The 25,825-nt window shown below is 45.3% G+C and overlaps 1 protein-coding gene across 1 annotated transcript in view; it reads left to right on the forward strand.

Moving 5' to 3' along the window:
* Positions 1 to 10,241: 10,241 nt before the first annotated feature.
* Positions 10,242 to 25,825, forward strand: part of PPP2R5B (protein phosphatase 2 regulatory subunit B'beta) — a 403,518-nt gene continuing 387,934 nt past the window's right edge. Inside the window, exon 1 of the mRNA XM_086938500.1 lies at positions 10,242 to 12,896. Coding sequence (XP_086794626.1) covers positions 12,698 to 12,896 — 199 coding nt within the window. The 5' untranslated portion in view covers positions 10,242 to 12,697. The remainder of the gene's footprint in view (positions 12,897 to 25,825) is intronic.

Here is a 25,825-nt window from a genome sequence, read left to right on the forward strand (position 1 = left end):
ATTACAATAATTCAGAGTGACGCTATGTTCATAAATTGTTTCTTTTTCACTAGTGCCCCCGAAGAAGGGAGATCCTCCCGAAATGCATTGGGCCTCATAACAAAGCTGTCACTATTGATGATTTTGTAAATATATACAGCAGTGTTTATTCTCAACTCGTTTTGTTACTTCTTGTTTCATTTTGAAAAACAAGAAATCACACAAGTGTTAGTGATTTTCTTGTATTGACAATGGTATTTGTTTCTTGTACAATATTCAAAACCTGAAAATGAAATGAACATGAAAGGCATTTTGTGATTCCTTTATTTCTGACTCACTCGGAACATGACTCTCAGAACAAGGCCATGATGATGCAGGACATCCAAGATATGTTTTGCATTGACTAGGGCATTTTTTAATATTAATGGTGTATGCCTAGTCTTGTAATGTGTCCATTGCATATTGCACAAGGTTTTAGCTTTCGCTGATAGCCAAATGAGTTAGCAAATGTCCCCTATGCTTGAGCATTTTTTCCCTTTCCTTTAGAATTGTAAGGCCCTTACCTGATGGCAATAATAAAATGTATGTGCATCAGCTAGTGGAAAACCACTAGTATACCAGGTGCACTGCTAGAGTTAAAGTATAGTACTAGAGTGTAAACAACTTATCAACAATTTTACTATATTGTTCTGAGTCAGAAATAGAGGAATCACAAAATGCGTTTCATGTTCATTTCATTTTTAGGTTGTGAACATTGTACAAGAAACAAATAACATTGTCAATACAAGAAAATCACTAACACTTGTGTGATTTCTTGTTTTTCAAAATGAAACAAGAAGTAACAAAACGAGTTGAGAATAAACACTGCTGTATATATTTACAAAATCATCAATAGTGACAGCTTCTTTATGAGGCCCAATGCATTTCGGGAGGATCTCCCGTCTTCGGGGGCACAAGTTGTTTACACTCTAGTACTATACTTTAACTCTCGCAGTGCACCTGGTATACTAGTGGTTTTCCACTAGCTGATGCACATTTATTGGGGCTGGCTGCCCATTCCCTGGGTAGCACGCAACCTATGATTCAATTTGCTTCATTTAGTGTTCTATCAATTACAATAGGGTGTGCACCCACCACACAACACTTGCCAATAATAAAATTTAGCAATTAATGCTAAAGGGAGGGTCAGAATTGAAAATGTTATTGTCCCATTGCTCTTGTTTGATTCTGTGTTAAGTTAGCATTCATGGCGCCATTTTATTAGTAGCCGCCATTCTGTTGTAAGATCGAAGCTAAGCTCCTGCCTCATACTGCTTGCCTCAGCAGAAAACTGCCTCCATGCATCTTTCCTTGTGTTTCTCCAAGGCCGAGTTCAGCTGCACTAATGAATGTACTCTCTATTATGGCATACCTTTGCTGTTAGATAGGCTCGTTCCCACCCTCTAGAATAGCGGGCATGGGCAGAGTAACCTTGGAGCAGAGATAACCTGTACCCGGTCCCAGGATTGTAGCTCATCCTTCTGTACCTCCTTTGTTTGCTAGTGCCTGGACGGGAATTTTCCAGCCTGGGCGTGTTCTTAGGGATTTGGAAATGTATATCTTATGTTCTGTTGGAGGGAGTCAGTCCATTTGTAGCCATCTCGTGAGGCTGGTCAAACAAGGCTCTACTGCAGTGCAATACTAATAAATAATTTGGGTTTATATTCTCTACTGTCTGACCGCCTCTTCATTTGTTTGGAAGGCCAAGAGGTGGTCACGAGTGACCCAGGTGGGCCTATTCGGGTCACTTCCTTCACATGACTGAACACTAGTTTCTCCAAGACTTTTAACTCCACCTTCAAATATGGTGTACAGTAGTTACCCCAGTATTGGAACTTTCATAGATTCCCATGCTTTGTATCATTCCCAGTTGTCGGAATGGGAGCCTCGGTAAATAAAAAATATCATAACCATAGGTACAAAAGAGAAAACCAGGCCTAGGCCTCATCTCATTCTGTAGCATATCACCCTCTTGTGTAAAAGAGCCCAAACTTTCCACAACAACCAATCAGAATGGCCTCACCCCATAGAACCTTCCTGAGAGAGCCTCAGAGGCTCAGATTTTTCTACTGCACGTTGTGCTATCGAGTCTCCACTGAGCTCTGCTCAGTTTTCCATTCCATTCAACTTATTTCTTCAACTTTTCATCTACAATTAAACTATGTCTGACAAGGAAAAGAAGGCTTTATTCAGGTCCTGTGCGTCTTGTGGGAAAAAGAGGCTTTTTGTAGAAGATAAGCATGAGAGCTGTATTTATTGCTTATACCCGGACCACAAGGCCACAGACTGCAAAATGTGTAGAACCTTCTCTACAAAGACATTGCGAGACAGGGAGGGCCGGCTTCTGACCTGGCTGCAGAAGATGAAGACTCGGAAGGAGGTGCTCTCATCGGATGAGGAAGATTCTACATCTATGTCTTCCTCTTGGAGATCCATGAAGAGGGGTAGGTCTCCTCCCTCTCCTTCAGCCGATCCCCCTATCAAGGCCCCTCATACGATCTCTGACAGGTCTGAGCGGGCTAGTCCCATTAAATCTCCTCACAGAAGTGAAAAGGAGAGGCTGGGACAGGCTGTTCGATTGGAGACGGCCACGAAGGCCAAAAAGGAGGTTTCTATCACTTTTCCTCCGTCCAAAAAGGAAAAAACTGTTGAAAAGCACTCTGCAGTTACTCCAGGGACCATGCCTGAGAGAAAACAGCGTCCGTCGACGACAAAGACAACTGGTACGTCGACGACGATTACTTCTCTTAAAGTTTCAACTATTTCATCGACTCCGTCGACGGGACCGTCGACGATGGCGGGGTCGACGTTGACGACTCCATCGGCGTTTAAGGTACCTGGTTGTTCGACGACAATGACTACTTCCTCGTCATCGATGGTGGTGTTGGGGAAGGTGCTGTCGAAGGCCTCGTCGACGACGAAGACTACGACGACGTCTTCGACGACGACACTAATGGTGATGACGAAGAGCTCAACTACGAAACCGTCAACGATAATGCCGTCGACGACAATGAGGACTCCGTCAACAAGGTCCAGTGTGCCGTCGACGATTCCATCGACGATTCCGTCTACGACGGTGGCACCTTCGATGACGACTCCGTCGACGGGTCAAAAATTGCAGTTTCCTTTACAGAAGCTGAAAATTACACCAGAAATGACGTCTCCTAGAGGGGTTTCGTCTCTTCCACCATCAATGCTTCTGGATGACGAGTCGGATGAGGAGGAAGTTGGAGGCCATTATAGGGATGCCTACAGTCCCTCAGATTTGAATGTAAAATTACAAGAGACTGACACAGAGGAATTCTATGAGCATGCGTATGAACAACCGGTGCATCACTATGTTCCTCAGGAGCGACGTCCTCCAGGTTTGGGCCACGACATGGTGGCCATGCCGGCCTCTCTAGTCTCTGATCTACAAATGATGCTGCAGGACTACAGAACCAGGTTTCCATCACAACCTACAGTTCAGCCTGAACGACCTCCAACTCCGGTGCTGCCACAGGCACAGCCAGTTGTCATGCTACCTCCTACACAGGTGGTACCTCGGAGACCACCAGTGGTAATACCAGCGGTGCTATCACGGACAACGGACCCTGAGCCAACCAATACCGTTCTGCAGGATACATTTTCCGATGATGAAGTACATGCAGATCCTTTGACTGATCCATTGCAGGACCCAGATTTGGATCCTGGTGACAGTGGATTGCAAGATCCGGACACCACTGGACGGGATACGTCCGTGTCGCCTCCAGCAGATAAGCAGATATTGGGGGGTTCCATAACCTCATGCCAAGAGCATCGAAGAGGTTCGGACTGCCAATTACAATGGAACAGTCTGACTGTTTCCTGTATGATTTCAAAGAACAATTCAGAAAATCAGTCAGATCCATTCCCATAATTGAAAAAGTGTGGGATGAAGGGATCAAGATTATGCAGAATCCGGCCACTGTCATCCCTGTTCTTCCCCGGCTGGAGAAGAAATATAAGGCTCCGGGTGGCAGCCCTGCGTGTCTTCTTGGACAACCTAAGCCTGATTCGGTGATCTCGCAGGCCGCACAAAGCAAATCCAAAAACCCATCAACGCCACCGACTACGCCTCCGGACAAGGACGGTAGGCGCTTGGATAATGTTGGTAAGAGGTTTTCTTCCATGGCCAGCTTGCTTGTTCGAGCAGGAAATGCTCTAGCCATTCTAGGCAGATACGACCGCCAGATGTTGTGTGACTTGGAACCATTTGTGGAACAACTGCCAGACTCATCAAGCGAAGAGGCCAGGAGAGTTCTGATGGCGGGAGAACAATCATCCTCCGAAGTAATTGATTGTGCTATGGATATAGCTTCTACGGCTTTTCGTGCCTTGGCAGGGTCAGCGGTGTTGCGCCGTCAGGGCTGGTTGCGAGCCACCTGGTTTCGTCAGGAGGTCCAAAACAAGATCCTGGACCCCCCATTTGACGGTGAGATGCTTTTCGGTAAGCATGTTGATGATTCCCTGCAAAGTATAAAAAAGGATACTGACACGGCTAAGTCCTTGGGCACATTGAACTATCGAAAGGTCCCATTTAAAGAAGCACGAGGCAGAGGTTTTCTTCTTATAGAGGCAACAACCAGCAGAGGTATTCATCGCAGTCTTCGCAGTCTTATAGGACTCAATATTCGAACCAACGCCAGGGCCAATCGACATCTTTCTCTCACCAATCTCAGAGAGGGCATCAGAACCGCCAGGGACGCGACAATGCCAAGAGACAATAGTGGCCTCCTGGCTCTTGCTACTGTTCCTCCCCTCCCAGTCACATCAGTGGGGGTCAGGATATCTTTTTGTCTGGACAGCTGGAAGAGTATAGCATTGGACCGGTGGGTCCTGAATATATTTCAGAGTGGCCATACGTTGGAATTCCAAGATCTTCCTCCAACAAGAGCTCCAGGCGCCAACCGCACGAAACATCTGGGACTGTTACATCTCTAAGCCCACCAGCTATTCATCAAGGGGGCAATAGAGCCGGTACCTCTCTCTCAGAGGGGCAAAGGTTTTAATTCAAGGTTCTTCCTGGTTCGGAAAACAACAGACACTTGGCACCCCATATTAGACCTACGAGAGCTCAACACTTATCTCATCAAACTGTCTTTCAGGATGGTTACTCTCCAAGATATTCTTCGTCTACTGAACCCAGGCGACTATTTGGCGTCTCTGGATTTATAAGATGCGTACTTCCACTTACCGATACACCCAGCTCATAGACAATATTTACGCTTCATAGTAGGAAAGAGCCATTTCCAATTCAAGGTGCTTCCGTTTGGCCTTCGGTCTGCACCACGGATATTCACAAAGGTGTTGGCACCAGTGGCGGCCTTTCTCCGAAAACAATCCCTGGAAGTTTACCCTACTTGGACGACTGGCTAGTCACAGCTCCATCTTTCAAAGAAACTTCCCAAGCCGTGTCAACTTGTATCCAATTGTTCAGTCACCTGGGCCTTCAGCTCAACAAGAACAAGTCAGTTCTGCAACCCTCCAGGTCCACAAGATTCCTTGGGGCCATTTTAGACACGGAGCAATGCACAGCTCGTCCGTCAGACGAAAGTCAGCAGAAATTGATCGTCTCGGCGTGTCAGGTGCTGAAAAAGAAATGCCTTTCAGTTCGACTCTACAAGTCCCTGCTCGGTCGATGTCATCTTGCATACCATTAATACCACATTGCAGGCTGCGAATGCGTCCTCTGCAGGAGGAGCTAGACAAACAAGGGTGCCAAGCAGAGGGCTCTTTCAACAACAGGGTGTTGGTAACGCCAGAAATGAGAAAGGCATGCGAGTGGTGGCTGGTAAAAGACAACATCGCAGAAGGGCTGACATTCAGGATTCCACCATCTCCTATGATCATGACCACTGATGCCTCCTTGGAAGGCTGGGGAGCAGTGCTCCGAGAGCTTCAAGTCAGCGGGCACTGGAGTCCAGAGCAACGCCAATGCCATATAAACTTTTTGGAGCTGACGGCCATTCGGTTCGCTTTGCAAGCTTTCCTTCCCAGAGTTCGGAATCAAACAGTGCTGGTCCGGACGGACAATACGACGGCCATGCACTACGTCAACAAACAAGGAGGGACAAGATCACAAACTCTGTCCAAAGAAGCTCAAAGAATCTGGGATTATGCGATTCTTCACAAGATCAATCTGCAGGCCGAACACCTGGCAGGTTCTCTCAATATCACAGTGGATGCTCTGAGTCGCCAGACAGAGGTGAATCACGAGTGGGAATTGAACCAGTCCGTCCTGGAGGGTGTGTTCTCGGTCTGGGGAACACCGACCATAGACCTCTTTGCGTCTCCGGAGAACGCCAAATGCCGGTTTTACGCAAGCAAAGTTCACCATCAGGGATCTTTGGGGAACGCACTTTCGATTGCCTGGTACGGCGCATTCTTTTCTGCTTTTCCGCCAATCCCCCTCATACCACGGGTACTCAGGAAAATCAAGGCAGAGCCATGCAAGATGATTCTCATTGCACCAGCGTAGCCTCGGCAGTTCTGGTACACAGAACTCCTTCTACTCTCCCAGGATCATCCAATTCGCTGGCGACAGATTCCGTCCCTGTTATCGAGGGATCAGGGTCAGGTGTTCCATCCGGATCTGAAGTCACTGCACTTGACAGCGTGGCTCCTGAACACAGAGAGTTCCGTTATCTGAATCTCCCCAGGGAGTGTAGAGAGGTTTTGTCCCAGGCTCGAGCACCAAGCACTAAAAAACATACAAGGCAAAATGGAAGAGGTTCTGCCTGTGGTGTCAAAGACAGGGTCTCCATCCTTACAAATCTCTGCCTCATCAAATCTTGCCATATATACTATCAGTGGCTAAATCTGGATTGGCACATTCTTCTGTAAAGGTGCATCTTGCTGCCATATCGAGGTTTTGGTGCACTTCTTCAGGCCCGTCCCTATGGTCCTCTCGAATTGTTAAATAGTTTTTGAAAGGCTTGTTTCGGATGTATCCTCCAGTTCGCCCACCTCCGCCAATTTGGCAGCTCAACCTAGTGTTGGCTCAACTCATGAAAGCTCCGTTTGAGCCGGTTCATAAAGCGGATTTGAAATTCCTGTCTTGGAAACTGCCCCTCCTCTTAGCGCTAACATCAGCTAGAAGAGTTAGTGAGCTCCAGGCACTTTCAATAGTGGATCCTTTCCTTCAATTCAAAAAAGTTGTGCTTATCCTTCGCACCAATCCGAAATGTATCCCGAAGGTGCCGTCGGAATTCCATTTGAATGAACCCTTGATCTTAAAGTCATTTTTTCTGCGGCCTTCTACTCCGGCAGAACGGACATTCCATTCTTTGGACGTTCAAAGATGCTTGAAATTCTACTTAGAACGCACACGGTCCTTTAGAAAGTCATCGCAATTATTTGTGTCCTACAGCGCACCACGGAAGGGGTTTCCTTTAGCAAAGAGTGGCATTTCACGCTGGATCTCTAGTGCGATTCAATTCTGCCATCAGGAGGCGGGCAAGCCCCTGGACAGAAAAGTCTGTGCACATTCCACAAGAGCTGTTGCATCGTCTGTGGCTCTTTTCTCTGGAGTCGCTATCAAGGACATATGCAGGGCGGCAACGTGGAGCAGTACACATACCTTCACGAAGCACTACTGCCTAGAGTCCACAGGACGGGACAACGCTGCTGTTGGTCAAGCAGTCCTTAGGAATCTTTTTCAATGAGAGGTGAGCTTTCCCTACAATCCCTCCATCCTGGTAAGCATTTTTGGTATCAGGAATGTTTTATTTCTTGTGTACAATTTAGCAAAGTATGCTATAAGAATTGTCATATGGTTATGTGATGCCATGTATCTAACAAAATGTGCTTTGGTGATTTACTGCTAGCTATTCTGATACAAAGCATGGAAATCTATGAAAGTTCCAATACTGGGGTAAGAAAACAAGTTACTTACCTGTAACTGTGGTTCCCCAGTATTGGTAACTTTCATAGATTCCCATGCGCCCACCCTCCTCCCCTGGGAAAGCTCTGCCTTTTTGCCTTTTGCACAACTGCTACGAAAATCTGAGGCTCTGAGGCTCTCTCAGGAAGGTTCTATGGGGTGAGGCTATTCTGATTGGTTGTTGTGGAAAGTTTGGGCTCTTTTACACAAAGAGAGTGATATGCTACAAAATGAGATGAGGCCTAGGCCTGGTTTTCTCTTTTGTACCTATGGTTATGATATTTTTTATTTACCGAGGCTCCCATTCCGACGACAGGGATCGATACAAAGCATGCGAATCTATGAAAGTTACCAATACTGGCGAACCAAAGTTACAGGTAAGTAACTTGTTTTCTTCTTTCAGGAACATAATAAACAAACTGAACCTAACACGTCTGCGACAGCCCTACCTTCACTATTTACTCGCAACAGACCTCCAGGACACAGGTGCGCTCCGAATTTTTACTTCAGTGTAGTGCATAGTTTCTGGAAAGCATGCGCTTCACATTAGAATCTTAAGCTAGAGAAATGGGAAAATAACTAGTATGGCTCTTAACGTATTGCCGGGCGGCCATCCTGGAATTCCTTTGGTACCATGCTTCTCTCCAACTGTGGCATTTGTTCCTTTTCTCTTGGCGAAAATGCTTTTTGTGAATAATGGCACATGTAGTTGAGCCTTGGTTTCTTGAATCCCCGATAAGATAACCTTGAATACCATATAACATTTAATAAGTGATACATTTTAATGGGGAAAAGTAGGAATGCCTAGTTCAATGTCTACAGAATTGTAATTTTAAATCCTCTGAAATGGTAAAGCCAGACTTTAAGTCACTATTCTGAAAATTCCACTTTTAGAAAGTTATCACAATCAATGTGCAAATACATCAAATTATCAATTGATTCAATGATATATAAAAAAAACATTCAAAACAGTATGACAGCGCAGGGGGTGTGTGGTGAGAAACATGCTCATTGCTCTCATACAAGTGATATAGATATGACAATATGTGGTCAAGGGTGTGTATCAAGTGAGAACACAACCCATTTTATTATTATGTACAATGAAATTGATAACTTTTCGATCCTTTAGACAGATAGACGGATCATCATTAGGACTCTAAGAATACATGAGCCCGAGAAAAATATAGGCTAGGCACTAATCAAACATTGCTGAAGGTACCCATGGGCTCAATTCAGCAACTTCTGCTGAAGGACTGTTTAGACTTCCAAAGTTGTCAGAAATTGCCAGTGTAGTTCGGATGAGTTCTAGGGGATCTGGTAATATGAGCAGGGCAGTTTGGGCCATTTCTAGAAGATGCATCTCTTCAGATGATGCAAGAAATACTGTCTAGGTAAGCATGTAATCCCTCTCAATTAAACAAAGGTTTTAGAAACCATAGCACATTACCTACAGGTACCAGGAAGTTCCTGTCTGAATCTATCCCAATGTATGGCTTTAATGCGCTGTCCTTTACAGGATGCATTGGCGCTGGACAGCTCCTGTTCAGGCGTCTGCAACCTCGCCATGGAGTGAGTGTGCTTGTAAAGCATTCACGTGTCAGTGTGCTATATTAGCTCTAGTTCATTCTTGCGCCGAGAGAACAAGTCAGCTACCAAGACCATAAAGGATAACAATTTGGTGAGAAATCTATTCCTATCTGGGTCTGGCAATACACAAGAAATAAACATCCAATCCGATATCTCAGCGGGTTAAAGTGCATGCTGGAAAAATGTTTTGAACCTATAATTTGACAGATTCCGATCCGAGGCGTCCCACAAAGCTGTTTAACTTTGAGAGGACGGCTTTAATGTTGCATGGGGGCCGCTGGCGATCAACTCAATAGCAGGCGCACAATCTGCTAAATAACGCACTCCCCTTTCTAGCTTGTGATCTAGATGTAACATTTAAATCTCTGTCCTGGCGCTCAGGGAAGAGACATTTATGTAAAGAAATCGGACCTGAGACCAGTAGGTTACAAAAAGAGCTATGTGGCAGGCACTCAAGCCGACACAGCTGTCATCCTCAGGAAAAATAACGCAATTGTGCATTTTGCATATCCCTGCCCGTCTCATAATCCCACGGAATCACTCTCCATTGCAGGCAGCGGCAGCACGCGCTTGGCACGCAGCCTCAAATTGTGGAGCGCTCCAGCTTTCGCTCTACGGAGGGTGACATCATCTTATAGCTGTAGTGACGCAGGTGCTATATTTAAGCAGCCACTGGGCAGGTTGGGTTGGGTCACGTGCGCCGGGGGAGGAGGGGTAGTTGTGAATGTCACTAGAATTGAACCGCACATCAAAGAAAGAAGGAAAGAAAGGAAGGAGGGCGAGCTGCAACCTGCCGTAGGCATTCAGGAAAATGCCCAGGACGCGGAGGCTGCACCAGGGAGGAGCCATGCCGGGGACAGGCGCGGCCGCCTGCAGCCGGGACCTGGAATAAGGAGCAGTCGCACCGCAAGTGGGGTGCAGAGCCAGGCATTGGGCTATCGCCTTCGAGAACAACCAATAGGCATCCGCCGCGCCAAGAGAACGGAGCAAGAACTAGGCGTTCCGCGAGCCTGACCTGGGACTGCAGCCCGGTGCGCGAGGCGCTGTCTGGGCCGGGAGGGAGCACGCGCGCAGGAAGAGCGGGTCCCAGCTGCGTCCAGCGAGGGAGGAGACTAGCCGATGCCCGGCGAGATCCGGGAGAGGGCGCCGGCAGGTGCTGATGAGGGCGGGTTTCCCAAGAGCCGGCTAGGAGGGAAGTCTGGGATTCATGAAATGGTACCCGGTTGCGCCGGTGCAGAGCCTTGTGGAGGAAGTAACCGGCACGTGTAGCTCTCTGCTGGCAGTTCTGGACTTCCAGGCGCTCTACCCGAGGATCTTAGAACCACCGTCCTCCAGTTCTCCTTTCACAACCTTCTGCGGTGAAAAACCAGGATGCCAGCATCAGTCACTTCTGGAACAATAGCTACGAAAATCGAAATTAAACGGCTCCTGTCTACCGTTGGCTGCTAATATTCCCATCACATCCGACCCTCCACGCCCCACCTACCATAGCGCATTTTTTGAGTTGTGCCTCTCATTCCCTTAATTTTTTGCAGAACAGTAATTTGACCCTACCACCACCTCTCTTTGCCCCCATCCCCTCCATTTAGGCAGAGCAGTAATCTGACCCTACCATTAAAAGCAGGAAGATTGTCAGCAAGTGCGACATCTGCCTCCCTTCTCCCATGCCCCCTCTTTTAACATAAATATTGTTGTGTGTATTTACATGTTTGCAAGGGCGTCCTGTGCCCGGTTGGGTGTCCCCGCTTGCTGAGAATCACAAGGTGAATGTGGAGTAGCTGGGCTGCCGCAGCCGGTTCTACAAGATAGTGAGGTAAGATGCTCAGTCTGCACTACTTCTGCCACACCAAAGGACCTTAGGCTGTCCTTGAAAAGCCACATTCCATCCTGCTTTTATCTCGGTATAAAATAATTTGATTTCTTTCCAAGCACGTGCCGCACAGCTGGCACCTTGGGGTCACGGCGTGTTATTTGCCCCCATCCCTGCCTCTGACTGTACACAGAAGTGTCATCAGCATGCGCTGCACGAGCTATTGTTGCAATGACACAGGATTGAAATAGCCCAAGGGGTGCCCTCCCTCTCCTGCCTGCCCTTCCCCCACCCTCCAAACGCGGACAGATTACTGATCTGCTGCCATTGACAAAAAAAGAGGGAGAACTGTGATCTGGCAGTGCAGCTCCACTTTTTAATTCTTGGTAAAACAAAGGTCACTTTAGGCACCCCCCCCCCCATCTCTTTGGTTAGTCATTCAGCAGCTGACGGCGGGGCGCCTCGTGTCACTGCCCCTTCCTAAAAACTGACAGAACCCCAGTTCAGATTTGTGATTTCCGTGTTCTTGTACTGCTTCGTTCATCTTCCACTGGGAAGCAAACTAGCGCACGACCAAATCCAAGGTCTGCAAGGACAAGAGCGAACGGAGGAACACACTTGCAGGGCCATTTGCAGAGAAGCAATGGACTGAAATATTAATAATCTGCTGCAAAGCAAAAAGGTTTTTCCAGCCCATTCACCTTGCTCCGCCCACCGTTAGTTGGAGCCCTCCTAGCCAAACAGCATGTGATGCGTTGGTTTGTCTCCTACCCATCTGGAGAATTTGTGTCATCGAAAGGAATGAAACTCAAATGTGTGGTTTTACGACGGAATGAGACTCACTTTTGTACGATAAAACAAAACTCGAGGTGATAATATTGCCGAATGTTTAGTGGCTATGGCACTTTTTAAGAGAGGAAAAGCACCTTAATTTCTTTTAGAACCACCTCAAATTGGCATCGGATCCAAAAATTCAGTGGATGCGGGCAGACAGACAATTGATTTCTGCTCACGTGTTTATTTATGTTGCATGTTGATGAAACCCTGTCTAAGACGCCTTCCTTTGGGTGTTCAACGGTGTACGAGGACTGAGGCCTGCTTTGGCGAAGTGTCAAAGAGGGGATCTGATGCCTGTCGTTTTGGCTGATATCCAGGGTGTGGTGCCTATGTTTACTGGATGAAGGCAAAATAATAAGTTGGTTGGTTTGGACATTTTTCCCTTTGCACGGCCTTCTTTTGTTGACAACCCCAGTACCAGGGCGTGGTGGAACGGCTTTAAGTTGGAGGACGAGGGGAAACAGAAGGAGAGGCTTGCCTCCTTGCAGGCGGCCTTAGTCCCTCCAGGAAACATTTTGTGGCCAGTGCCTCCAGTAACAGCCATGGAGACCAAACTGCCACCAGCGGGCACACCAACTAGCCCATCCTCACCTGGGCTTTCGCCTGTTCCACCTGCCGACAAGGTGGATGGTTTCTCCCGGAGGTCACTACGTCGGAATCGCCAGAGAAGGTCTCACAGCTCTTCCCAATTTCGCTACCAGAGCAACCAACAGGAACTCACCCCATTGCCCCTTCTCAAAGGTAAGGCGTATGCACAGATGTAAATCTATTGTATGGCAGCTTTGTGTAAGGTCCTCTGAATATTAACATAGCACTAGCAACTCTGGGGCAGATAAGCTCTATTGAATACAGATGGCAGACACACTTCTTTTGAAAGAATAACGTTTTCCAGGTATTCCTGAATAGGAGTATTTGTTTATGTGGCGTAGGTTATCAGGCTCTTGGACATGGTTGCAAAACCCAAAAGGCCGCTTTTATTTGCTGAATTGAAAGGGTGTCTAGAAGTACTTACTGAGACAAATATTGACTTGTCTGTTAATGTGAGTATCTTAAATGTATTTCTTGCCTTTACAGTGACTGGAGATTTAGGTTGGTGAGATGTGACTACTGTGAGGGACATTGACTAGTGCCACACCTGCTGAATTCCGAATAACCTTAAACTTCAAGAAATGAAGCTTAGTGGACCGAAAAATAATGGTTTTCAAAAGTACTTTTAGCTCTACATTGGCCCTAGCTAGCTTTGTTATCAAAGTTGGTTCACCAAGATAAAGCCATTCCTTCCTAAGTGACATTAGATCATAATTAGAATAGGATACTACTGCATTGGTTTGGCCACAGATAGATACCCTGGAGTTAAACAGGACTCCCAAGGTTTTTACTTTGTCTGTTAATGGTATGTCTGCAACCCCCTTCTCAAAATTATTTTTGCATCTTTTTCCGCTTTTCAGGTGATTTTGTGCCGACTAGCTATAGGTCAGTCTTAAAGGAGTTTAAGCTCAGATAATTCTGTCACTCTTGTACTTTTCAGCTGTCTCCTCGATGGCTCGCCAGGTTAGGTCTTGATTCCTATACCAACAGAAAGGTTTTATGTGTGTTGTATGCCTAGTCATTGAAGGATACCTTCCATGCACACAGATCATGAAGCAGCAGGAAGTATATGCTGTATAGTGAGGGGAAACGGGAACCTTGTTTTACCCCCGGAGTACTTGACTGGAGGGTTATGATTCTTCACTGGCCTAATGAGACGCTGACGGTCCAACAAAAAATAGGAAACCCATCAGCTTGCAGACTGTAAAAAGCCAGGCCACCTTATCCAATCTACACAAGAAAGTGGGGTGACAAGGATGTTGAAAGCCAATATCAGGCTTACAAAAGGGTTTTTTGTTTGGCTAGGGTATGCACCTAAGCTCGGCAGATTCCACCACTCTAGTTAGGGCAAGTAAATTACACACCAATGATAACCGGTGCTCACCCTCTGGCAGCTTTTCGCAGAGCATACACACTTATCATCAGAAGCAATGTGCACAGCGTTTGTGCAGCACGATGAATACACCACAAAAGAGACCAGTGGCAGCTGCTTCAGAACGGGGGTGGTAGGGTAGGGGAAATGGATTAAAAAATAAAATTAAAATAAACGTACCTTCGCCGCCGTGCTGCCGCAAGCCTCTCCTCTGTCCTTTTCAGATCTGCTGCAGGCACCGGAAGCACCCAGGCTTTGGGACTCTGCCATCCGATCACTACTCTGCATGAGCAGCATCGTGATTGGTCTGAGTAGCCTGTTTGGCTGCTCAGCCAGTTCCTGGGAGGCCGGGCATGTTCTCCACTGGGCTGTGCAAGGCAGACCTGTGGAGAGCATGCTAAGTGCGCATGATGGTTTGGCAAGCCCAAAAGGGCCGGCCAAACCATCATGTGCACTTAGAGGAGGGCAAACCACTCCTCACTCTGCTCTGACGTCATAGACCCCAGCCTGCACAACTCTGAATGCCGCATAGAAAACTAAAATGATAATAACGTCCTGTTATTATCATTTTCTTTTTCTTTTATGCACTGCTGAAATAGCAGTGGGGCGACCCATCTCCGCCTTAGCGGAGGAGCTGCACTCAAAGAGACTCCTCACAGGATTATATCAAAAATATATTGTATATTATACATAAAACAAGGCCAAACAGCATACATTTTAAATACTATGCATACAATGCTAATACCGAGGTAGTACTCGTTATCCTGAACAAGGTAAGTTAAAAAACGTCAAACATCATAACATTAGTGCATGTAATGCCAGTTAGATTAGGGAAAAACACATGAATCACCAAATGCTACCATAAGTACAATGATCACAAAATATCACAATAAGCTTCAGGTGTAGTGCACCTGGACTCCTACTGCACTTCTTATGGTCATCAGGTATCCAAACGCTGGGCACAGAAGCACCTGCGTACCTACAACCAGTAATTCACAGCTTTTCAAATCAAATAACTTCCATGTGGCGATTGAGGCCTCCATTCTGGATCTGCCTTGTAATGCTGAATCAAAGAAAAGTTCCCCCATGTACATCCCACGGGGGCGCACTGCAGGATTCAGTGAGGAGACCTCGCTGGGTCCCCTGTTTGCATGGGAGTCAAAGGCAGCTGCCCCTGAGCATGCGCTGCAACTGCCAAGCACACCAGGCAGCCCCCTTCAAGGAAAGTCTACGGAGGGAGCGGGCACTTGCCTGCAGGCACGCGAGCGGTTTCGCTCCCAAGTATGAAAACTTGCGGCCTGCGAAGGAATGCACAGCAGAGGTGTCTCCTCTGTGATTCTCCGTACACGTACCTGTCGAGGGGTACTGAGGCAGCGATCAGAATGCCATGGCACTTCCTCTCCAGGAGATAAGCGTGGTGATTCCTCCTTCACTGTCGGCGCCCGCGCTGGGAACTATGTGTTGGGGTAAGCTTGAAGACACAGACAGGGTATGTTCAGCCGACTTTAGGCACCATGAAATCCAGCACAGTGATCCTAATGAAACGGGACCTGCGCTACAGACGTTCCCTCCTTTGGAAGCTGGTTGGGGAAGGGGGATACGCCACACTGGGCTTCCTACAGCGCTGCGATAATTGTGGGAGCAGAACACACCCTCCACTCTCTGTAACCTAAGAGGTGCTCAACATACACTGCTCCACCTTGGGCAAATCGCTCTACACATGCTTCTTGTCACAGGGGAGCCAATTGCTCAACACACGCTGCCCGTAGGAATTGGTAATGGCCGGACTCAGAGTCCTACGGCCAAGAGGCAGAGTTGTTTCTGGTTCTGAGACTCTGATCGAACAGGATGGAAGCTAACAAAAATTTTTTATTATGTTTTGGCTCTCAAAAGAGGGCCACATAAAATAAAACACACCATTATACAATAAGAGTAATTGAAGAATAACAACTTACTACATTGAAGAAACACTACATTATCAGACAGCAAAGCAACGATCATCATCTACCTGTACATCATTAATATATATTTAAAAACCCTTTGAAAAATTTAAAAATTCTACAACAAAACATTTCATTTGGAGGGCAGTAAAGTGCTTGGAAGAACATTTTTACATTTACAATACCCAATTGTAAACAGATTGGTTTTAACCATTTTTGGTGCAAAAAGCGCAATGCCGGACAAATAAACAAGACGTGATTGCGATCCTGTACAGCAAAATTACAAAGATTACATAAAGGAGATCCCCCATACCATTTTGCTAAGAGTAGATTAAGTGGAAGCAAATCATGTCGTAAAAGGTACCATAGTCTACGGACTCCATGGGGAATATTCCAAATCAGGTATTGTTGGGTCTGCCTTGGCATATATGTTTTGAGAAGTAATGCCCTATCTTTCAGGCTTGGTTGGGCAAGGGTATCCAGCTTAAAACAGAGTTCCCAGGATGTACGTTTTAGTTTAGATTTTTGTTCTATGTGAGAGAGTAAAAATAATGTACTCTCATCCAACTCTAATAAAGCTACAGCCTTCCTAAAGCTTTTTTACTAATAACGAGAACTCGTTAAAGTTGCCCAATAGTTCTTTTTTAATAACTTCTCGTAGGGTACCAGATTTACCTCTAGCCAAGCAGGCTACCCATCTTACGAGAGCAACCAGTCCCTGTACCCAACAACTTCGGAGTCCGAATTCCAACCTACATGAAGATATGGAACAAGCATTATTAAAAGATGAAATTTTCCGCAATACCTTTCCTTCCATTTTTTGCAAAAATCCCCAATGTTTCAATTCCACTAATTCAATTCCGTATAGTAGAGTGGGGGGAACTTTTGCTCTAAATATATCCAGAAAGAGAGAAAAATGTCTCTTCCCGGTAGCATTATATAGCGAACATAACCCTGTACCATGGGCCATTGCTTTACGAGAGTTATGTTCGATGTGGGGGTTCTCACTAAGATTTGCAGAAATTATTTTACCTAAAAAGGTATAGGTTTTAACCACCTCGAGTTTTTGTCCACCAATAAACCAATTGTAACTTCCTGACCTACATTTTTTCTTACCAAAAATACACATGATTTTACTTTTCGATGTATTAATTTTCATATGATGTGCTATAGCGAATTGGCTCAATGCATGAAGACGATTCGATAAACCCTTCGGGGTCAAATCTAACACAAGTATGTCGTCTGCATACATAAGAATCGATATTACAGACCCACCAATTATCGGTGCTGATCCCGCACAAGCTGTGATTGAGTTTGGTAGGTCAGCCGTATATAAAGAGAACAATATAGGCGCCAGAATGCACCCTTGCTTGAGCCCATTCTGGGAGGGGATAGATTGAGTAAGACCCCTTTCACCACCTTGTAACACCATACACCAAGTATTCGAATGCAGAGACCTAACCAAATCAAGTAGGTATCCTGGCATACCCAATACCGCCAGCTTTCTCCACAGCGTTTGACGGTCCACTTTGTCAAACGCCGTGGAGAAATCTATAAAAGCTGCGTATATGCCGCCACCCCGGACACGTACGTATTTGTCAGTAATCACCTGCAATAATGTCAGGTTGTCAAGCGTTCCATGCTCTTCGCGGAAACCTGTTTGTGTATGGAAGCTAACAAGCCCTTGGAAAGCACGGGGGCACAAAGAGGCGGGCAGGCAGCAGTCCAGCACATAAGGCAGATTGCAGAGTGGCAGTCCCTTCAGCAGCCCAGCAGGCAGCAAGCCAGAACAACAAAGCAGGAAGTCCAAATGGTGGATCCTCCTGGCAGCACAGCAGTCCTCTGGCAATGTGCAGTTTGTAGAGCCAGAAGTGTGTCGTTACAAGTCCACGCAGTTCTCCAATGATGGGGTCAGAGCCCCAGTACTTATACTCAAGAATGTCTTTGATGAAGAAGTGACTTCAGAGGAACCCTAAAAAGTGTGCAACAATCCCTTTCGATCCAGTCCTCTCTTCAGATGATCAATAGGGGGTAAATCAGACATTTGTGGGAGGGCAGGTCACAACCTATAAAAATGTAAAATATGAACCACCACTCCCTGTCCTAGCCCAGGAAAACTGTCAGTATACAGATAAACATAGATGTATTCCCTTCCAGCCCTTCCTATGTGGTGGTCGTCTGGAAAGTATGCACCAAGTGTAGCTGTCACTTAGTTCAGATGTGTATTGTAGTCAGGCTGCAAAGCACAAAGAGTCATAAGCACAGAGATATATGCCCACCTTCTAAAAGTGCTATTTCTAAAATAGTAATTTAAAATCCACTGCACCTGTAAGTAGGATTTATCATCACTATTCTAAACATTCCAAACATGGCAACACCACTCCTTTCAGATCCGGAATTACCACTTAAAACAATGTAAGGGAATTCCCAATGCTAGCCTTTGAAAGGAGTAGGCCTCACGGTAGCGAAAACAAAATAGGCTGTTTGTCACTACCAGGACATGCCACAAATAAAGGCCTACCTTTTACTTATACAGCACCCTGCCCATAGGGATACCTAGGGCCTATCTCAGGTGTGATGTGTGTGTAATAAAAGGGGAGTTTAAGGCATGGCAAGTACTTTTAAATGGAAAGTTAAAGTATCAGTAAACTGCACACCCAGACCCTGCGGTGGCAGGCCTGAGAAAGGTTTGAAACACTACTTCAGTGGGTGGCACAAGCACTGCTGCAGTCCCAGTAGTAGCATTCAATTTACTGGTCCTGGGTATGTGGAACATCGCTTTACAGGGGACTTACAAGTAAATCAAATATGCCAAACAAGTGTAAACTAATTACACCTATTTTAGAGGAGAGAGCACATGTACTTTAGTACTGATTATCAGTAGTAAAGTGCCTGGCCAACAAAAAGAAAGTTAGAAAAATAGGATGAAGAAGGCAAAAAGTTTGGGGATAACCCTGCAGAGAGGCCAGGTCCAACACAGATCCAATACCATCACAGCCTGAATTAATCAGGTACATGTGCCATGACATCTGGGAGGGCTCACACACAATCTCCTGCTTCTAGTTCTTCATAAACAAAAATGATCATGGGGGCGCAGTGATCTAGAACTTCACAGCTGCATATCACCATGAACTGGGTAATCTATATTTTTTCCATTCCTGTTTATAAAGGATTCACGGATGTAGAAGTTAGAATCTCCAGGCTAATGGCCTCTGGAGGGTTTGCATCAGAAGCAAATTCAACGACAAGCCTACATGGCCCTTCATTGTCCACAGACTACTTCCCAGGTGGATTTCCAATTGCATGTGTAATGTTCACAATATCTGGCCAGATGTAAGCTGGTTCAAAAGATTTAGTGACCACTGCAGACATCTTTATGTATCTTCTGCATCACCAGTTTTAATTCTGAATTGGCAGACAAACTGTAAAGTAGATACACTAAATTTAATTGAGCTTATTCATAATATACCATATTATAAAACATCGAGGAGGCAATTGTGCTTAAGGTGCTGCTCTAAAAACTACTGTAGCATGCACAAAATCATCACTTTGTAAGCCTGAGGGCCAAAGTATGCTAGCCTCTGCCAAAGGAAGTGAGAACTGAATGCCTACATACGAAACAAGATGCCTGGGCACATGAGATGGCATCTCCAGTGTGCTTTATTCTTTCAGTCCTTTTTATCTCTTGCAGAATGGGCTTGTATAGGTCTCAGAATGGTCAGATTGAGAGCGAAATGGAGCCCTGGATATTGGTTTAGTACTGGCCCCATAATGTACAAAGGAAGTAGAGTGCGAAACCACAAAACGCAGACATAAAAAAAGTCTACAATTCTGCATAATCCAAGTCAAAACGCAAGTGAAAAGACAAAATGATACCCTCCCCGATGTTTTGAAAGGGGTTCCTTGAAGAACTAAAAAACAGGGAACATTATTTTCATGCACAATTTTCCACATATAAAGATTTACGGCAGGTCAGATTAGAAAATCATGAAATATGACTGCTTGGGGTAGCACAGTTTCCCATGAGATTTATTTTCTCCCAGCAGCTGGTCCTATATCTGTCTATAATTAAGTAGTGCACTGCTCCTACAGGGTTGCTCTAGAGGCTCTCTTAGTGGAAGGTTGAGAATAAGTCAGTGGAGGCAATATAGTGTTCATTTGAAAGCTTCATAGTAGGTAAAAGCTGTATAGGCCCCAACCACGCGAACAGCCAAAGGCAGAACAGCCGTGTCCAGTGTCCACCAACCACCAACTGACATTCCAGAGCCCCTTACAATTTAGGTGGTGATGCTCAGGTTACCAAACCCCACTTCATCTCTTGGATACAGAACACCACATCACCTCCCTCACCAACAATACAAACCCACAACAAATGATGAAATGAAAGACAAGCTACATAAGTGCACACAAATGACATGGTAATAAAATAACTAAAAATATAAGTAGCAAGAGAAATTATACAACTCAAGAATAACCTTGTGATCACAATACAAATTACAAGCACCATTTTCTTTTTCAAATATAGTCTTGAGGGCACTCAGGCTTCTTCCGATCCCGTTGAGGTCTCACATTGTGGTTCACTAATGAAGCCTCCCCCACAGGATCAATACCAAGTTCTCTCTCCACTGGATACAACTTGGCTTCCCTGTTAAGGTTCCATATCATGTGATCACTAGTTTTCATTGCATTTTAAAACAATTTTATTACCATGAATGGTTGGCTGAATTTGGAAGACTTTCCTTCCTTGCTTGGTGGTTTGACTTTTACCCAGTCGCCCACCTGCACATCAGTCTCCCTTACAGTTTTCCCAAATCATGAAGTCTTTTCCTCTACAACTTCTTCTCATGTTCTCTCATTCTCCACCCTTTAACATTGCCAACCTGGTCATCCACTTCTTTTCTTCTCTCATACACCCACCCTGTAACAGCCTCACAATTGGGTACCCCCCCTTAAACAACTGAAAGGGTGAGATTCCCGTAGTAGAGTGTTGTGTCAAGTGATTTTCTCACACTTTTCTTCTCAACTAATTTCCCCCTCAGCTCCACGCACCAAAGACTGTTGAAGGGTTCCTTAAGCACTTTGATAAAATGCTCTGTGATGCAATTGGGCTCAGGATGGTACAAAGCTGCCTTCCTATGCCTGATTCGTCTGTCCTTCAAAAATGTCTCCGCTACCTCCGAGATCAATTGAACTCCGTTATCGGGAAGTATAGAGGAGGGGAAACTCTCCCTCTCAAATACTACCTCCTCTAAAAGCTTTATCACCTCTCTGGATTCCACAGAGTTTATTATCTTAATCTCTGGCCACTGTGAATACATGTTAGTGCAAACAATGACATACCTGATTTCAGTCTAACTGGGTCTAGGATGTCCAAAGCTATGTCAACCCAAGGCCCAGTAGCCTCTCCTCCCTCTACCATGGGCTGAGTCCTGAATTTAAGCACCTTATCGCTCTTGACACACCACTATAGACAATTTCTTACTTCCCTCTCAATCATCAAATCCAATCATTACTGGCCACCAATAGTTCTCTCTAACTCTCACCTTTGTTTTTGTAATTCCAATGTGACTGCTGTGGTCATAGTCTAACAATCTTTTCCTGATGTCACTCGGTGGAACCAACTTACTCCCTCTCATCAACAACCCTTGGCAATGCCCAAATCATGCTTCACTTGCCAATATCCTAACATGTCCTGGTCACACCTGCTTTTCAAACACCAACCTCCCAAAACCATTCCCATCACCTTCTGCAGTACCTCATCATTCTGAAGTTCAGTCTTCCATTCTGACTCCTGGATAACACCCTCCATTACCAAAACACCTTCACTGCTTCCTAAAAATCTTCCCTGGCAAACTGGTCACCATACTCTACACTATCTTCTTCATGTGGGTGATATAACCCAGAGAAGCAATTAGCCTGAATATTACATATTTCAGGGACATAGGATATCTCAAAATCAAATTCTTGAAGGGCAACCACACATTTGCGGATGCACTATGAAACTAACTCAATCTCTTTTCTTGAAAAAGACCTCCTTAAGAGGCTTTTGATCGGTTATAGTAAAGTAAGAAGCTGCCAGAGCTTCTGAGGGGAACGTCTTTGTCGTTGCGCAACTGCATGCTCCCGACGTCAGCGTAAAGCAGCCTCCAGTGGCTATTAGGCTTTGTTTAAGGTTGCAAGGCAATGATGCAGTGCAGATGGTTGTCCCACTCGGTATCTCACAGTCTTCAAACGCTGCCACACCTCAACGCACCTTGATCGTCACAGTGACCCTTCACAGGGTGTCCAACAAGGTTTGCATATCCGCTGACGATCCGATGACCTCGAAAAGTGCTTGTGGCAACTCACGCCTGCACCTGCTGTATATCAGATGCCCTGCGGTGGTTCTCAAGCTACCGCAGCAATGATCATTCCGAACGGACCTTTAAATTTGCTCCCACGATGACCAATAAGTAATAGTAGTAAGAATAACTGTAGAAAACGAAAGTATTGCTGCACAGTGAAGCTAAAAATCCTCAGTTTTCAAATTGTGTTTCTTTGTATTGGGCAATTGTCCAACAATGTTTCCAAGTTGTACACAGCATGAGGTTCAAGATCACAAGTCGCTCGTCTCCAAAAGTGAAGTAGGCAGAGGAGGCAATATAACAATCAAACAAAAGGTGTATTGTAGCTACAGCTATATAGGCCACAAACACAGGAATAGCCAAAGGCGAGACAGCCTTGTCCAGTCTCCACCAACCACCAGCTGACATTCCAGAGCCCCTTACATACCAGGTGGGTGACAATGCACAGGTTACAGAACCCCACATCATCACTTGGACACCTGAACACCACAAAGGTCTCCTAGCCCATTCAGGGTCCAATGCAGTCCACGGCCCACACTTCACAAATTGAGTATTGTCTGCCTTCTTTATGACTAGACCATCCATGTGCCTACAGCACTATGGATTTAAATGGCTCCTTTTCCAGTCCATCACCCCCTGCCAAATCTCTGAGTTTTCTCATATACTCCTATCTATCCTGGGAGTGCTTTGGAAAAAAGTCACAAGAAGCTAGTTCCAGCTGTCATTGTTGTGCAAAAGTATAATGTTCCACCCATAAATGTTTGATCAGCAATCCAGCCTCTCATCTTATTGTACATAAGTGGAGGTAATGTTCTTCTAACTTGTCTCCCAATCTATAAATACTCCAATTGTAAGTGTTTTTCAGGCAGAGGTTCGAATAATCATCAGTCAAAGAACGGTTGAGCTCATTTCCCCTCTTTGGAAGATCCGCATAGACTTTCTGTCCCAGCCAGATTCCACTTTAAAGATTTTTGAGTATCTTCACCTGAGAAAACCTGACTGCTCAGCTTCTGGATTGAGGCATCTGGTGGTGTTACTGGGAGCTTATACCTCCAAATGACAGACAGAGAATGCACATGCCATAATGTGTTTTTGGCAGGTGTTCCGAGACTTTACATAACATAACATGTACATTTGTAAAGAGCACATGTCACCTGAAGGTCTCAAGGCGCTGAATAACAGATGTATATTGTTACCCAACTCAATGGTACTCATTTTTTCGACCTCAGATGGATGAAAGGCTGAGTGGACCCGCCGGGATTAGAACCCGTGACCATGAGGTCGAACACAGGCCCTACAGTGGATGCATTAGTCCACTGCGCCACCAGACCTGGCTTTAGCATACCATACTTCTTCACATTAGTCTTACTCCCTCACCAGTGAACCCTAGGTAAGACAGAAAACGACCTCTTTGCAATCTTGTTAACCTTGTAGACAGCATCTTTACTCCCTCAAATTTCCTCAGTGATACTATGATTTTCTTCTACGCTTTAACTCGTATTGCCCGACTTCTTCTTGTAAACGCACCTACTTGTTTCTCATGTGAGGCAGATCTTATTGCAATTTAAGAGTGCTCTGCTGACCCTTGGTGGGGCAAATAAATAAAGACTCTGCTGTAATGACCATACCCGTAAACTATGGCAATGTTTTGCTTGGAATTGATTCATCAATACAAGAGAGCATATATATCCCTTTCTGTAGCACAGTTAATGCTTTCCGTCTGAGATTGAATGTGAACACTCCACTGACGTCAACATCCTCAAAGATACTTTCTCTTGCATTAAATCACACATCCAATCCCATTCACTAAGTTTACTCTGACCCTCCTAGGCCTGAAGAGACGAAAGATCTAATGCCAGAAAACCAAATAGAAATCACTAAGATGATGAAGTAGCGAAAATCCATAAACACCCCAAAAATTCGTATTTTGCTAATATCTAGTAAAATGCACAGAAACTAGGAAAACTCTGTTTTCATCTACCTGCCTTTCAATCGGATTTTACATTTTCCTCCGCCACTTTCAACTAACTCAAGAGCTATGTGATAAATTCGTTTTCCCCTTATAACTGACATTTTTGATATGTAGGTAGGAGTTGTCTGTGAGCTCGTACCAAATGCATCACCGCTGCCCATGGCACCATCCTCTGTTTCAGATGCTTTTCTCTTTTGTCTAATTCCTATGACTGCAGAAGGTGCTGTTTCTCTGACAATGACTCTTCTCTCCCCTGACGCCACATTAAACTGATCCTCAGTCTGACTCCTTCAAATTCAAGCTGAGTTTCAATCGGCCCATTTTCACAGTATTTATGAATGATCCCATGCACGGATACAAAGTACTTACTTATGTTACGATACCTTCATGAATGGTTGGTAGTCGCTTCTAAAGTTGAACCACCAGGTTCTGGCAAAACTTTCATGAAGGTGCCAGCCTACCAGTCTTAGGTCACGCAGTCAATTTATACTACGTAGCCACGGTCATCCGTACCAAAGCAAATTTATTTGATTTTTATCTGGTTTCTCAATTTTTTCAAAACTGCATGGGCAAACCAAAAAACTGTCACGACAGTGAGTACATAAATACAATATTTACATATATACACACATACCAATATACATTATTTACAAAGTGAAAGAAACACAATTAATAAAGACAATTTATAAATGACACACCAAAAAGAACCAATAACGTGATTCAATACTCAGACATTAGTAGCATTTATGTGCAATTAGAAAATTCATATATAACAAAAAGGGTACAACCAGTCCATGGGGATGTAAAACCAGGGGACAGGCGGGGACGGATGGATTAGTACACCTGCCTGCCTGACAACACTGTGGTATAATGTTTATAATGGGTTGCACCGTTAGGGTCCCAGATGGTATATTATTTCCTTTCCTAGGTGCACCCTTTTGAATAACCACAGGGTGGAAGTGTCGACGCGTTTCGAACCGGATAAATGACGGTTCTCTTCAGGACGGGGACTGGGATCAGTGTCTGCACGTGGCAAAGAGTGTGCCGTGGTGTCGGTAAAACGTCGAGGAAGATGAGATTTCTGTGGTTGGCCTGTTAGACTTCTTTCATGAATTGTTGACCGCCACACGGTACCAACACGAAGAAACTCGGACAGACCGTGCGCCAAGAGTTTCCGAGTGATTGAATCCCATCGAAACACAACGAGTCTCGATCAGTTCCGAACTGATTTTATGACAGCTGACGCCACCCGTGTCACACGCCAATAAGTCAGCTTATTTGAAAAAAAATTAATCAACATGTAAGCAGCTCTACTTCTTCGTGTTGGTACCGTGTGGCGGTCAACAATTCATGAAAGAAGTCTAACAGGCCAACCACAGAAATCTCATCTTCCTCGACGTTTTACCGACACCACGGCACACTCTTTGCCACGTGCAGACACTGATCCCAGTCCC

The sequence above is a fragment of the Lissotriton vulgaris genome, chromosome 9 (genome assembly GCF_964263255.1).
Source record: "Lissotriton vulgaris chromosome 9, aLisVul1.2, whole genome shotgun sequence".
In the NCBI taxonomy this organism is placed as follows: Eukaryota; Metazoa; Chordata; class Amphibia; order Caudata; family Salamandridae; genus Lissotriton; species Lissotriton vulgaris.